Raw genomic sequence first — 16,098 nt, forward strand, 5'->3', positions numbered from 1 at the left:
GCAATGCGACAAAACATAGCAAGAAAAAAGACAGCTTGGTGATGTAAACGTGAATCTAAGTCATGTGCACTCACATGATTTACACCATCTCCAGGGTCGCCACCATCAGTGTCAGTTTGGGGAATGGTTGATGGAAGCCAGATCAGATCCTGGGTGTACCTCAGGGAATAGTCACTCCCTCTTCAGGGGCATACAGTGCATTCAGCTGCAATCGTGATACAAGCTGCAACAAAGGTCCCCGACCGTTATCCTCATAAGTAAATGTTCCTAATGATGGCTTAGAATAAGGTTTTGTTTCCTTTGGCCTTGTTTTGGAGTCACCACCTTTAGAGTTGAGATGGCAACATAAAACAGGAAACATTTGTAACTTGTCCACATCATCATCACAATGGTACTGAAGCTGTGAACCACAGCTTTTGATGTCAATATGTCAGCCCGAGTTCATCATTAACACATCAACAAAGGCCAAGACCAACCTCATCCCAAAAGCTTTGAAAAGATCTGTCAAAGGTTTGTCAAACTTTTTCATCAAGTCTGAAATTCTGCATTAATGTAGATTTTGTATGTACCTCCATGAAGTCTACTTTCTTTATATTTTCTGCTTTCATTTCAAAATAGAATTGCAGAAGGTTCAGCTTCTTTTACTGTTTTTGTTCTTAAGGACGTAGCCATCCTATCATTCTCAGGAAATGTCTTGGCATCTGTAGACTTCATCAGGCAGAATATTACCCTTAATTTAACTTTACTTATGTTGCGAGTCTTGATTGCACATAAATTGCCAATATGAATCCAGGACTGGTTGTATCAACAGCGAGTGATGGCACTGTGATGTCTGTGAGCAGTTGTGACCGACTACATCTTTTTCTTGAACTTTTCTCAAGGTGCTATAGGAACCCTTCATGACAAGATCACTCGTCAAAAATTTCCATTTGGATGGAGAGGGAATAGGGCTTAACTGTCACTGCTCTGTAATGGTACACCACCACTAAGTACACCATGAACACTCAGATGGATGAGGGGTGAGCTTGAGGGTAAAGGGAAGAAGTGAGACCCAACATGACTATGACCCTTTGGACTTGTTTGTTTCCACACTGCTGAGTCACCTGAAGGGGATCTACATGAATTTGTTGCTGGAACGTGATGATTAAAACATGACTTGTTGTTGAGAACTGGTTCTATTTTTGGTGATTGGTGAATTGGTGATTGTCAACACAGACATTCAGAGTATTTTTGGTTCTTGCTAATGCTCCCCAGAGTTACAGTACTTCATCCTAGAGTCCACCAGCTGAACTCTGAAGGGTATTTGAATTAAGTTTGTATACAAAGTGTGGGTGCGTACTTCATGGTTTAGTTATCTGAGGTACTACAGGGTAGATCATGGTATACTGGGGCACCATAAGGTTCATACCAATTATCTCTTTGGGATATTACAAAGGTCCCATGGGGTGCTTTGTGGTCTTTTTTAGGGTAGGCTACTTCATGGTTTTTAGGAGGGTTTTTAGTTTGTGGTACTTTTTAGTAATCTTTTTTGTGCATCTTCATGGTCTACAGTACATGTTGGTCATCGTTTTGTGGTTCTTTCTGCAACCTCCTGGTAGTTGCATGCAGTTCCAAACTCTTGCTGAACCCAGGTCTTTCCTGATGATTCAGTGATTTGAACCAAAAATCTTTCTGTGCTACTTCATGTTACTGTAGAATAGTTTGTAATACTTTGCAGTACTTCCTGGGACTCTATAGTATCTATTTGGGGGTCTTAATCTCCCTGAGAGGTAGTTGATAGTACTTAATGGTCTTCTGGGTTACTTTATAGTACTCAGGTATAGTCCATGATACTTACTGGTACTTCCTAGTAATATATTTAGTGTACTGTCCTCAGGCATACTTTATGGTACTTAATGGCTTTTTGGTATGTCCTGCTACTTCATGGTTAGCACAATGTACTTCCTGGTATATTGAAGTAGTTATGGGTAATCACTGGTGCTCCAAACACTTGCTTAACCTGGTTGTATGTGATTTTTCATGGATTTCAACCAACAATGTTCTGGAGTACTTCATGCTACTTCTGGAATAGTTCATGTTACTTTGCAGTACGTCCTTGTACTCTACAGTATCTCTCTGGGATACTTAATGGTCCTTGTGGGTAGTTTATTGCACTTGCACTTTATGGTCTTCTGGGATATGTCATGTGTACTTTATGGTACTCCTGGAATAGTCCATGATGCTTTGTGGTAGTTCTTGTTACTGTATGGTAATTTCTTTGGGCCTTGGAAGTAGTTGAATGTACTTCATGGTCTTCAGGGATATTTCATAGCAGTCTGGGGTATTTTACAATACTTCAATTTAATCTTTTGGAGTACCTGATGATCTTCCGGGGTCTTTAATGGCCATGGTACTTTGAGGCAGTTCATAGCACTTTGTGGTAATCATTTTGGTGTAATTAATGATCTTCTGTTGCATGTCGTGATAGTTTAGGGTAGTTTGTGTTACTGTATGATGGTACCTCATGGTTCTCTGTGTTAGTTGAGTCACTTCATGGTAAACTCAAGATATTACCTCCTGATACATCCTGGTAGATGTGGGTAATCCACTAGAGTAACCCCTTGTTACTCTGGTAACCCTTTCTGTTGCTCAACCCGGGTTTCCCCAGACGACTGAGGACTCTGAAGCAACAACCTAACACTCCCTCGCCACCTCAGTGTTAGAAAAACAGTTCAACCTCCTCAGTCTCTGATGTCAACTTCTTCATGGACTACACTGTCTCTGTCTGCTGTGCTCTCTCTCTCTCAGCTGTCTTTAGCTGACAGATCAGTCATCTGACACCGCGGCTCCTCCTGTCAGAAGCAGAAATGTCCCGCTGGATTTAGATCCTCCTGCTCTAAAAATAATCTTACCAAAGCTCCATCTACATGGAATTACAACCACACCAAGCTACAACCCAGCTAGCTCAGCTCTGAACAAAGATCAGATATAAAGGATATACTATACAATAAGATGTTCTGTAAATAAATATTTTTAGCCATACCAAATTTATTTATTTATGGTTGCCAGAGGATGAATCTTACTTACATAAGCTATCTCCTGATTTTACCTTTAGCGCCACCACCAGGTTGAAATTTTTGTTTTTCTTATAGGGATGGGACCATCATTATAGTTGGGCAGATATTTGGTCATAAACCAAAGTACTATACAAGTAAAACTGATGCTGGTGGAAGATAAAAAGTTATTACAGTTCATCCTGAGGGGATCATGAATGTTAAATGACATGGTAATCCATCCAATAGTTTTTGAGATATTCCATGCAGAACCAAAAATGTCATTCATGGTGTCACTAGCAGAGAATTCAGGGAAACACTGTAACGTCTTAAAGGATTCAACTTCTGTGGACCACGACTGTCAGTACAAAATTTCATCCAGCAAATGGTTGTGGAGATATTTTGGTCTGGACCAACCACTTGATTAAAAATAAAAAATCTATGATGGTTGCAGCTTCAAAAATGCAAAGATTGCCTTTGTTTCATATAATGATGGAATATTACATTGGTGTTTGCTCTTATCAGACCAAGTATGAAATCCTCACATGGAACTTTTGGCTTAAGGAAACTAATTGTCTTTACCAATATTTATATTGATATTATTTTGTTGAAAAACAAAATCCATCACCTAAACAATAGGGAAGTATTTCCAATTTGTGTGATGTTTAAGGACCGACCATCCTCTTTATGTAAAACCAGCTGATGGACTCAGGTGATTGATTGTTTGATGTGTAATTTTTCAGCTTCGTGACTCCTTTAAGGAGCTGAAGAAGCGGTTCAACAACCTGAAGTTTAACTACCTGAAGAGAAACGACAGGACCAGGAACACGAAGGCCGTCAGGAACCAGCTGCAGCAGATGAAGCTGTACGAGGAGAAGCTGCAGGTATGTCCACCTCTTTAACTGTCCTCCTTTCATTACAAACCTGGTCTGAGCCCGAGATGTAGACACAGTGCAACCACCCCAGTTTGGGGGTTCCCCTGTGGTTTAGTTGTTGGGATGTAGGCCACATACCAGCAGCATCCCTGGTTTGACTCCAGATGGAGACGAGCACATCATACTTCTCTCTCCCCCTGTTTCCTTTATAACTCACCGCACTGTGAGACTGTACATTCTCACTGGAGATGCAAACCACCACGAAACAACAGTCACGATCAATTGTTCTGTTTTTCTTGCCATGGATCAAACAATGGAACAAATCCAAATCTGGCCTTTAAACCATAAATATTGCACATAGGAATACCATACATGTGTCCACAGTAGAAGAAACAGGTATCGCAATGTGACGATGTATCAGAAAAATCTGTTTCCATCAGGTTAGTCACATGTGCCTCTTTATGATATAACAACCGTCTTTGTTATTTGTGCTCTTCCTGTTTCTTCTCTGGTTCGTTGATGTATAAATTACAACACTGATGAAAACACCTGACGACTGTGATTTTAATCTGCATGTCATCACATTAAAAAGAGGTGTGTCTGTCACGGTCTGATCCTGTAGGTACTCAGGAAACGCCTGCAGGGAGTGACGGCCCGGCTGGGGTCAGAGGTCAAGGACGGGGGCGTGATCCGGGAGGTGGAGGACGCCATCAACGAGCTGCAGAGACAGATGGGAGAGTTTGAGCGAAGCCTCTGCGAACACCAAAAAACACTGGACATGACCAGCAGACTGCAGCAAGCCATGGAGGAGGTGATTCATACCAAAAATAAAAATGATCTATTGACAGCAAGTTTAAAATCAGTTGAAATCATTTATGTTTTATGTTTACGTGTTGGCTTGTGTTAATAGTATCAGTTCTGGTGTGAGGAGGCGAGTGCGACCATCGCTCGCGTGGGGAAGTTTTCCTCGGAGTGTCGCAGCACTGAAGCCGTCTCTGTCCTCCACCGCCAGTTTGAGAAGTTTGTGTGGCCAACGGTTCCTCAGCAGGAGGAGAGGATCAGTCAGATCACTGAGCTGGCTGTCAGACTGCACGGTGAGGATGCTTTTATTCTGAAAGGGCAGCTGTGTCTGACAGATCCCCTTAGTTCTGTCACATCAATTTATTATCATATCACATGTCACAGTATTTAACACAATACTGATAATATAAAAGTGGATAGTGTAATAACTGTGAACTCTAGGTCAGTTTAACAGTTGTACTTTTGCTCATCACTTATGATTTTAAATTTATTACATTTATCTCATCATTCAAACTTTTTATTGAATGCCTTTAGCTCAGTGGTCACCAAACCACCCGGCCATATACCAGGCAGCATGGAAAGGAGGAATTACTCATTTATTTAAATTTTTTTAATTGGTAAAATACAACAATTTCCTGATGATAGGCTGTTATTATCATTTGTGCAGTAATTACAACCCTATTGAACCACAATCTCCTGATTTCAGAGGGAAATATTGTCCTTTTCAAGTCACTACTTTTTTCTGACTGGTTAATTTCTAATTCATATTTTCTTATAAAACTTACGATAAATTTAAAGAACAAAGTGCATAAAGATAAAACCAGTTCTGAAGCTTTTGGTCTTTTCACTTGTTACAAAAAAAATCAGTGTGTAGTTGTATTTTTCAATCAAATCAGAATTTCTATGTTTCAAATTAGCTGCTCCACTCTAATGTTTCCACGTACAGAAACCATGAACAACAACCACTGATCCAGAAGGATCCTCTGATCAAAGGCAGTTCGTTAAAATGAATTTATTTGGCATAATTGTTATAATGCTGCTGTGATGGGATCAGTACAGACATTTACAAACACATGATTTAGACGATCACCATATATCAGTCAAGACAAATGTGGATGTTAACAAATCATAATTTCCTCCACAATATTAAGAAATACTCATTCATTGATTACATTGTGCCAAAGTGTGTTTAAAGAAGCATAAACATGAAAGTAATAAAAATAGTAAAAAATTTGTGTGTGTGTGTGTGTGTGTGTGTGTGTGTGTGTGTGTGTGTGTGTGTTTCAGGATCGGAGGAGGGGCGGCGGTACATAGAGAAGACGGTCAGTAAACACTCAGAGATGGTGGAGTCCATCAGAGAGCTGAGTGACGGACTGATGGAGCTGGAGGCCAAACTGAAGGTAACACTTCCACACACTTCATTTTCAAGTTTTATGGTCTTTCAGCATTTTGTCTCCGATCAACAGTTAAAGGCCCTTGAGACTCTGGAATCGGCCACTAAAGGATATCAACATCGTTTTTGTTAAGACATCTTACCTGGTGCAGATCCAGATAATAATCTTTAAATGCACATTAATGTGTTTTCAGCTGGAGAGTCTCAAACAGCAGCCGAACGACAGAGAGAAAGAAATGAAGGAAGAGGGAGAGATGGAGCGGAGGAGAGAGAGTCAGACCGAAGAGAAGGATGAAGAGAAAGAAAACAAGTTGAAGGAAAACAGAAAGAGGAAAAAGAAGGAGCAGACAGATAACCGCAGCACACAGGAGGCCGCTGACATGGTGAAGATAATCACAGGAAGTCTTATTGAAGGCAAACTTCTGAAATAAAAACTAGAAGAACTGCACTAAATAAAAATCGTTTCATATTCTCATCATAAAATTCTTTTTTATTGTAAGGCTGCAATAAAATTATTCTAAAATATTATTAAGATATTGAAGCTCTGACTGTGTCCTGTGCTTCCAGTATGAGCTGAAAGAGACAGGCCACACCCCCGAACTGACCGATGGGAAGGAGGTTCCCATGAAGAGGCAGACTGCAGCCAATAGAAAGCCTCCGTTACAGAAGAACCGCAGTCAGGAGGCTGACAGACAGACGGTCATCTCAGAGAGCAGGTATACTGACTGAAGGTGCTCATATTCCTGCTCCCCAAAGCATGAACCACAGATGAAGTACCCACCATGCAAAATGGGCAACTGCCCTGCACCTGGGGCTTTTGGGGGTTCAGGTTTTCTACAACATGAACTTAAATTTGTAAGATTCATCCTCTGTTGAACATGAATGTAACCATTCATGATAGTCCATCCAATAGTCATAGACATTTCACTCAAAACCATAAATGTGAACCTCATGGTGGCGCTAGAACAAAAGTCAGGGGATCACCAATGACACTGTAATTCATCCTCTGGGGACCATGACGATGTGTCCGAAATCATATACGAGTTCATGGTGAGATCATTTGGAGGATAAGTCAAAACTTTGACTTGGTTGGTGATGCTAGATTAAATGTCAGGTGATCAGAGTTATTAGGATTTATCCTCTGGGAACCATGATTTCAATGCAAAATCTCCTTTCGCCACAGACAGCAGAGGTCCTCCTCCTCCTACTGCTCCACCCACACCTTCAGCCTCTCATGCTCCCCAGTGGAGCCCAACCGACGGGTCCACACCATCCATAGCCAATTACAGTCTGTCGACACTGAGCCCCTCACCACGCCCCCTCCTTCTGTGATTGGCCCATCATTCTCTGATGTCCAGAGAGATTTTCAGAGTAAGGAGATGCAAGAAACGGGGCAGCAGGTAGAGTTCCCTCACAACATGACACCGCTAAAGGTTACTTAGCAGTAAGTTAAATTCATGTGGCGTTCCCCCAGGGTCAATTTTAGATCCTCTTTTATTTTCCATTTACATGGTGCTACTGGGCTGCATATTTAAAAAAAAAAAAAAAAAAAACAGCTTTAATTTTATCTCAACACCGATGATACACAACTGTACGTTGTCCTTAAACCTGGTGATGAAAATATAGCCCAACTCCTCAGCTCAGAATTTCTGCAACTAAATGAATCAAAATCTGAAGTTATTATTCTTTTTTTTTTATCTCTTGTCTTTGACAGCTCCTCTCTCACCCCGCTGTGGTTGACATCCTTTATAAATAAGTTTAGGCGCAATCTAAGGGTTATTATAGCTTCCTTTAGTGGGACACAATAAACACAATATCCATATCTACGCTGATGATACACAACTGTATGTTCTCCTTAAACCTGATGACTATGAATGTCGCCCAACTCATCAACTAAACTTAAAGAGCTGCAGCTAAATTAATCAAAACCTCAAGTCCTTCTATTTGGCCTTTATGATCCCGGTGTGGTTGTTTATCATTCACTATAAAAGAGGTCACGCTCAGACTTGCATGTTTGCACAATTTGGGTTCTAGAATAGATTGTAAGATTTTGAAGACATTTAAGGGATTGCATGGTCAGGCTCAGAGGTAGACTACTAAAATATTAATCCTTTGTGAGTGCAGTCTGTCCATGTCCCTCAGCTTTGGACTTCCTTGTCTGAGCATCTGAGATAAAACCTGTAGTATCCTTTAAATCACTTCTTAAAAGATTAACTTTAAGTTTGAAACAGGAATCTCCGTAAAACTATTAGAAATAGTATATAATATATAATATATATACATATATAATAATAAATTTGAGTTGGTGTAAAGTAAGGTATATATGGACAACGACCTTGTTCCTGTGAGCAGTACATACTGTATAAGCAGCAGCTATTCATCAGTCTAATACTCAGTCCTTTTCACCCAGGATGCAGGAGGCCTGTCGGAGGCGGAGCTCCAACAACAAGACGTGATGACAGAGGACTCGTTGTCCAATGATGAATATGAGTGTGTGTCACCTGATGACATTTCCCTCCCGCCGCTGGCAGAGACACCAGAGTCCAGCATGCTCCAATCGGACATGGAGGAGGGCTTTTGTTTCAGTTCCCACAGCCTTCATGTCAGCCAGTACAGCCGACAGTCACACGTCCAGTCAGAGCACAGTGGGACTGGTACTGCTACTGGTGCAGTCCAACAACAGAGGGAGTCCAGTCAGACAGAGGGTGATCCATCTCCTCCCACCGGTCGTCACAGCAGCACCAGGTCTGGTTTAGGACAAATCAAAATCACACCAGGACACAGCAACATTCCTTTGTTGTTATACTTGTAGGCACCAGCATAAGCTAGCTACTCACTAGCAAGCTACACTAAGTGGCCAAAAGTCTGTGGACACCTGAATATTCTCTCTCCCCCAGTCCTCCAGTCGTGTTGAAGTGTCCTTGGGCAAGATACTGAACCCCAAGAGAGCAGGTGTCAGTGCTCAGTGCAATGGACTGTTCAATGTCTTCCACACCAGACTGGAAAAAAATTTAATTTATGGACTTGTTCTGACCAAACCAGGAAAAACAGACCCAGACCTAAAGTAGTGTCTAGATAACCCGTCCACTAAATCCCCTGATTGAACTCAGTTCCACCTTCTGCTGAATCCTGTATTGTGACAAACTGCAAACCATGCTGCAAGAAGAACTTGATAAATTCATGCCAGGAGGATTAACTTAACAGTATGATCATCCTTAATCAAAGCAAATGCTGCTGTTGGCAGAGCAAATTCAAAATTTATTTTTGACAGCTCTACAAATAAGTCTCTTAACTATGAAAGTTTGATTCATATTAATTTAATTTGGCGTAGTATATTATATAGGATCAAAAGTTGCGTCATCATTTTGGCAGACTGGGTTCCATCAAAAACGGTTTGGTACTTAGTGTAGGACTCTGAAGGTTGTGGATGTTCATGCTCTACACTTCGTCTTAACACAAGCAGCCATGTTTTACCCAAATAAAAAAGTATGTTTTAAGGTATGACTGAAGTCAGGAAACATCTGGTCAAAGACTATGTAAAGACGGCCTGACAAAGCATATGATAGCTTTAGGTACTTGACAGTTTGATACTTTCAGTAAGTGCTCAAAATGTACTGAGGTTGATATGCAGCCTTACTAAAGGATAATCTAATAGTGATAAGACAGGAAACAGCAGAAGTAGTAGTTTCTTGGTATGAGGTGTAGTCCACTAATTCTCCAGGAGAGCATTCAGATTTAAGATTTTGTTCCTTTGTTTGTGTCACAGGTTCAGATCAGAGTCCACTTTGTTTGTCCAGAGTCCGTTGGCAGCTCCAGCGCCGAGCCGCCTCACCAGCACTCTGTGCACTATCCTGAGGACTGAAGAAACCAGCACAGCTAACTTCTCCCAGACTGTTGACATCCCTAAACCAAGTTTTGTCTCTGGATCTAACCCAGTCCGCAACAGCAACACTACAGACAGTTGTTACATGGAAAATGAAGTCCCTGACAGGAAGACCCCCTCAAAAACCGAGCCCTTAAATGATCACAACACTCAGTACAACCAGCCTCAGAGGAGAACAGGTACCCAGGGTAAGAGCTCTCCAAATCTCACATCCAAAAGTGAGACCTTGCCAAAGACTGATCCCATTACCCAGCCACCCTTTAATGGTCCAGACCCTGATCTCCCCAGGGACAAGACCCCTCAAGAAAAAACGAGGATCTTCAAATGCGGGACTACTTTTCCTCAAACCAGAAATATCATTGGTCAAGACAAGAATTTTACACAGTCCTTCCCTCACTCAGAAACTGGCCTCAATCCAGACACAAATTCTTCCCAAATCAGAGAGGAAACATCCCTAGTGTCCAAACCTCAAAGGGACAGTTTGACCAACACCAGTACAGTTACCCAGCAGCCCATTTACATCCAGTCCTCCACTTCAGACACTTGTTGCGCTTTGCCACAGTCCTGCAGCAGCCTCAGTTCACCCTACGAAAGCCCCTTATCCCAGAGTAAGACCATGCCATCGATCAATCCGGTCCCCCAGGCCAGAGGGTTTACTCAGAGCCATGGTTTCACAGATTCTGCTCTCCACAAAGATAGCAACCTTCCACAAGACATTTACCCAGATTCGAGGAGTGGCCTTGATCTGGATGTACCATCCCCGCAAACCAGCAAGGAATCATCTTCATTGAACATGCCCCAAAACAGCAACCTTACCACAACCACTTCTGTCAGCCAGCAGTCTGTTTACTACCATTCCTCCCCTTCAGACAGTCGTTGCAATGTGTCACAGGCTAGAAACACTTTCAGGTCAAAACAAGAAAGCCCCTTCACTCAGGCTAGTGGTGATGTACCCAATCTTCCGGAACCAAACAGCGTTGACAACATCAGTATGTCCAGCAGTTCCATCACCAGCAGTAATAGATTCAGCAGCAAGCAGAGCCATCAGACAGTCTACTCCCTCCATGAGTCCTTGACCTCCACCTGTACCAAGCAGTGTGTGCATGACCCTGGCATGACCCCCAGCAGCTCCGCCAAGCCCGCTGCTCCTCCTCCGTCTGAAGCACAGACCCAAGCTTTGGCTCAGCAGGCTAACCCGCATGTCACACCCCCTTCCTCTCTACCTCATCTACTAACTTCAGACCAAGACCCAGACATTTGTCAGCCCATGGCCATCCGTGAGGAGATCAGACTTACCCCTCAGATCCAAGGGCCTCCCCTTCCTGTTCCTCCTCTTCCCCAGGCCCAGGCAGAGTCTCTTCCCCAGGGAAAAGCCTCTAAACTTGGTCCTCTCTGCTTCACCAGGCCCCTGTCTAGAGCTACCGTCATGGGGGGCTCTCCAGTGATGCTAGAGGTGGAGTTGACGGGACACCCAGAGCACACACTCACCTGGTGGGTAGCATACAACCAGCTCCACAATAACACAAGCTAATTCAATAACAGTCTTTGCTAGAGTCGTAGACCAGTTTTGCTTTTTTAATTTTGTGGTGTTGGTGATGTAAACCTACACTACTTTTGGGTTTGTACCCACCTTGAGGGTAGCTTTATGAGTGATGAAACTGCTCAGCAAAGATAATGTTAATGAAGGGTTGTCCCATATTCATCCACGTGGTAAAACTTACAGGATAATCTGACTACTCTGACTCTTCAGGTCGTGCTTTGCCCTCGACACCGCCGTTTTACATTTGACGAAACAATGACTTGCGGAAAGCAAGGTATATCAGGGTGACCAGCATAAGCCTCCTACAGCTTTCCAAATAAACATGAGGTGATTGCACAAGGTGACTGGGTCCACCTGCCAGTTGCCCTGGATTTATGTTGCTACATAGTTAGCCATAATTGATGTTCAAGGTACTTTCTGTGTTTCATTTGAAACAGGGATTCCATTTGAAACAGGGACAAACGTTTGAAATGATTCATGAGTCATTTTTCCCCCCAAATCTCTACAATTAAGGTGGAAAGTGCAAAATCAGCACGACCTATAGAGCCACAATAATGAACTCCTCCTCAACAACTGACCATGCTGTAGACTGTAAGGAGTTAAATACATTTTTAGCTTGGATTATCTTAAATGGAAAAGTTATGACCTGAACAGATTGTGCGTCTTTATGGCTTTCTATCAGTTATGAAGATAATGTTAACATGCTGACAAGCTATATAACCAATGCTGCTCAGGGGAAATAGTGCTAACTTTAGCTAGCAAGTGCTGTATTAGCTTTGGCACCAACAAGCTGATTGGTTGGTGGCCGGGAGGATAATTCAAAACATTAACAATAAGCAAAATCAGTGTAACATGTAACTGTGCAGCAAAGACAGTTGTAGCATTAAAACAGAGAATGTAAGTGAACAACAGCTGCTAGTAAAGACAACAAGGTCAGTAACACTGTCATTCATTATCATGTTGTATTCACCACTGGTAGTCCAGGCTGATGAGAGCCAATCAGGAGAGACTGTGGGTGTGACCTCATTGTTTACAAAGGTCTCCGTTTCTGTCCATCCAGACTACAGCACAACTCCAGAGTTTTCAAAATAAAACGCAAGCCCAGAGTTTTCAAAATAAAACTGGGCCAATTGTTTCTAAAACTCTTGAAAACGGAGAGTTTAAAATGAAAACATAGTAGTGTGGACGCAGCATTGCATAGGCATCTACATGAGGCTTGGAAGTGAAGTGACATTTTATGTGTGTGTTAAAGCTATATTGCAGTTTGATTACAACATTTAATAATTCTAAGACACTGGTTGTTTGCTTTCTGAATTTCACTTTAATTTAGAGACTGATTAACATAAGTTTGATAGTTAACTGTGCGTTCTGTGATTCCTGCAGGTGGTTTCATTCTGTTTGTGAAGCTAACACTGAGCACTGACACATAAAAACTGCTTCAAGATAAAGGTTGAATCTCACACATCAATACTCACAGATCTGGTGTTTGGCTGTCAGGTGATGCTGTCAGGGTTATGTGTATTGTATCAGAGCTGTTGTCAGGCCTCCCCTGGCTCTGAGTGAGGCTGTGCGCTGTCTGACTTCCTGTCATCGTGGTCGCTCCAGGTTTAAAGATGGAGACATGTCAGCCACCAATCCGGGCCCGGCAGCGGTCAGGGAGGACAGGAAACACTTCCTGTTTAACACAAAGACGCCCAGCTCAGACGGCGGGATAAACCAGGCGCGTGTTGCGAACCATCACGACTCGCAGCAGACGGCTAGTAACAGCAGCAGCAGTGATAAGTGCCTGGTGGCCGAAGTGTTTGACATCATCAGTACGGACTGGCAGACCTGGTTTGGTACCCTGTGTGTTCTCCTGTGGCTGCTCTACCTGATTCTACTCTAATAACTCTTTCCCACCACAGGAACTGAATGACCTTTGACCTGGAGCTCCACAACCTGGACTTTTAAGAACATTGTGGTTCAGCTGTGTGTTTTGTGTTTTCCAAAATAACTCCATGAATAGTTTATTCTTCATCCAAAGTGCCGCAAAGAGAAAAAAAGCAAATCTCTCAAGGTCCAAATTTTGACTTTCTAAATTTTGATCATTTTTTAAGAAAAGCCAAAATTATGACTCTGTAAAGTCAGAAAAAAAATGAGATAAGAAATAAAAACTTAGATGTAGAGAATCAATATTAGTGTAATTTTGATTCTCTAAATCTAAATTCTTTTTTGACTCGTCTAAAATTTTGACTTGCTGGGTAAGTACTAAATAATTAAATAACTAATATTATCAGATATTAAGTGAGTCAAAGTTTTAACTTTTTCGTTTTCTGTTGTTGGTAGAAATAAGCTTCCATATTATTCAGAAGAAGAAGTTATTATCTCCTCAGATATGGATCTTGTGTTGTTACAGAGAGGTTTGGGTCATTTATCTTTTATCACATTAATGCTGTCTACACACTGTATATGAATACAGAAGATGAGTCATAACAATAACACTGATAGTAGAAGATGTTAATAAAGATATAAAATGATGACTTTTTCTTTCTGCTCACTTTACCTGATAAATAAATGTCTTGTGGTTTTAAATATATTCACAGTATTTATAACAGACCTATGTAGAATATGACTGTGTTTCTATTGTGTCATTTATTATAACTGAGAGGGAAAAAAACTGCCTCAATGACTCAATTTTTTTGGGGGGCTTTTTTATGCCTTTATTGACAGCACAGTAGAGAGACAGGAAATGGGGAAGCAGAGAGAGGGGGAATGACATGCAGTAAAGGGCTGTCCGATGCGGGATTCAAACCGGGGCCGACTGCAGCGAGCACTGTAGCCTCTACATATGGGGCGCCTGCTCAACCAACTGCGCCACTCGACGCCCCGTCAATGACTCAACTGAATCCATGTTAATTGTTTTTGAAATGCTTCAGATTCAGTCCAGTAATCCCACTGCATTTATAATTCGATTTTATACTTTATTTATAACACACGGACGATAGGTCCTTCTTTACTGACCATGGACAAACAGAACTGAAATGTTGAAATAAGTTAACATGAAAGAAAAATACAGCTGAGTATCATCATGAAGAACAATGTGGAATTCACTGAAAATAAATTTTCTTAACAAATGTATTAAAAAATGTGAAGTATACTTATGTCTGAATATAATTTATTCTGATCTCTTACTCAGTTCCCTACTTTAAGCTTTTTCAGCTCTTTCTAGTTGTATATTCCTTTCATATTATCGTATTTCAACATTTAAATCCTGTTTGTTTTGTACGGTGGAGTATTAGGGCCACTTTGAGAAAAAAAAATCAAAAATTTTGACAGTAAAATCATAAGATTATAACTTTATCCTTGTAATATTATGACTTTTTTTTCTTGAAATATTTATTTAATATTATGATTTTATTCTCAAATTAGGATTTTATTCTCGTAATAAAGATAAAGTTCATTTAAAAAAATCAAACAAGTGGAGTCAGATTATTTTCTAACTCCTCATGAAGTCTCCCTCACATCTTTCATTGACCTCATGACGTCTTCCATCAAGGTCAAGAAGAAGTGGTTAGGAAAGGAGATTATTTTGAGTTTTCGACCCCAGCCCCAGTGTTTCCTTTGCTAAAGGAGACAAGAGAGGAAGCATTGAAGCTCCTTTCCTCATCCCTTAGATAGTTCGACTAGCTCTCATCATGGCTGCCGCTCAGATACTTCCGGGTCATTTCACTCAGTTTGAACCTTCTTGAGCAAAAGAAACCTTTTGGACCCCACTGTAAAGAAAATGTAAATGTTGTTGTAAACTTAATGTTTATAAAGGGAAAATGTTTAATTCACAGAGCGTTTATAAGAGTTATTATCAGTGTAGTTAGCAGGTAAGTAGCGCCATTAACTCTCTGCACTCTGGACGTTACTCTGTGATTCACTCACAAAACGTTCCCGCCACAAACCGCAGGAGAACAGTAAAAACAGAATGATAACATGTTTGTCCGAGTCAACACCAACGTTTAAATACGGTATTTCTACAGACTGCGCCGCTGCTCTCCGCTGTGTTCTCCGGCTAACTAGCTGTGTTCTCCGGCTAACTAGCTGTGTTCTCCGGCTAACTAGCTGTGTTCTCCGGCTAACTAGCTATCTCACTCTGGAAGTGACGGATGTAGCAAGCGGTGAAAATGTGCTTTTCCTCCCGCGAAAACGTTTTATCACTCTGGGCAGACTGAGGACATCTATGCGATGACTGAGGTATCTGAGGATACTGGACTTCATGCAGGAAAACAGGTGATACAAAAGTTTCTGAGCAAATAATCAGAGTAATTTCAGTCGAGGTTACAAATGGAGCTAGCTTAAACAGAAAGCTAACGTTAGCCAACAAAGTGAGTGAGGAACTGGCAGGTGTAAAATATGTTAGTATCATCAGCTCCATGTAGTATTACAGTAAAAGTACACAAGTATTATCAGCTTTATTTAAAGTATTACAATAAAAGTACTTCATGTAGTTAAAGTATCACAGTAAAAGTACACAAGTATTATCAGCTTTATTTAAAGTATTACAATAAAAGTACTTCATGTAGTTAAAGTATCACAGTAAAAGTACA

At 41.3% G+C, this 16,098-nt stretch overlaps 1 protein-coding gene across 1 annotated transcript in view; it reads left to right on the forward strand.

Moving 5' to 3' along the window:
* Nucleotides 1–14,043, forward strand: part of ccdc141 (coiled-coil domain containing 141) — a 31,817-nt gene extending 17,774 nt beyond the window's left edge. Inside the window, exons 14-23 of the mRNA XM_087171486.1 lie at nt 3,776–3,916; nt 4,530–4,718; nt 4,818–5,001; nt 5,996–6,108; nt 6,296–6,484; nt 6,669–6,817; nt 7,285–7,501; nt 8,512–8,846; nt 9,868–11,475; nt 13,130–14,043. Coding sequence (XP_087027612.1) covers nt 3,776–3,916; nt 4,530–4,718; nt 4,818–5,001; nt 5,996–6,108; nt 6,296–6,484; nt 6,669–6,817; nt 7,285–7,501; nt 8,512–8,846; nt 9,868–11,475; nt 13,130–13,409 — 3,405 coding nt within the window. The 3' untranslated portion in view covers nt 13,410–14,043. The remainder of the gene's footprint in view (nt 1–3,775; nt 3,917–4,529; nt 4,719–4,817; nt 5,002–5,995; nt 6,109–6,295; nt 6,485–6,668; nt 6,818–7,284; nt 7,502–8,511; nt 8,847–9,867; nt 11,476–13,129) is intronic.
* Nucleotides 14,044–16,098: the final 2,055 nt, after the last annotated feature.

The sequence above is a fragment of the Seriola lalandi genome, unplaced genomic scaffold (genome assembly GCF_002814215.2).
Source record: "Seriola lalandi dorsalis isolate HSWRI2012SDOR001 ecotype SW California unplaced genomic scaffold, Sedor1 jcf7180002055007, whole genome shotgun sequence".
In the NCBI taxonomy this organism is placed as follows: domain Eukaryota; kingdom Metazoa; phylum Chordata; class Actinopteri; order Carangiformes; family Carangidae; genus Seriola; species Seriola lalandi.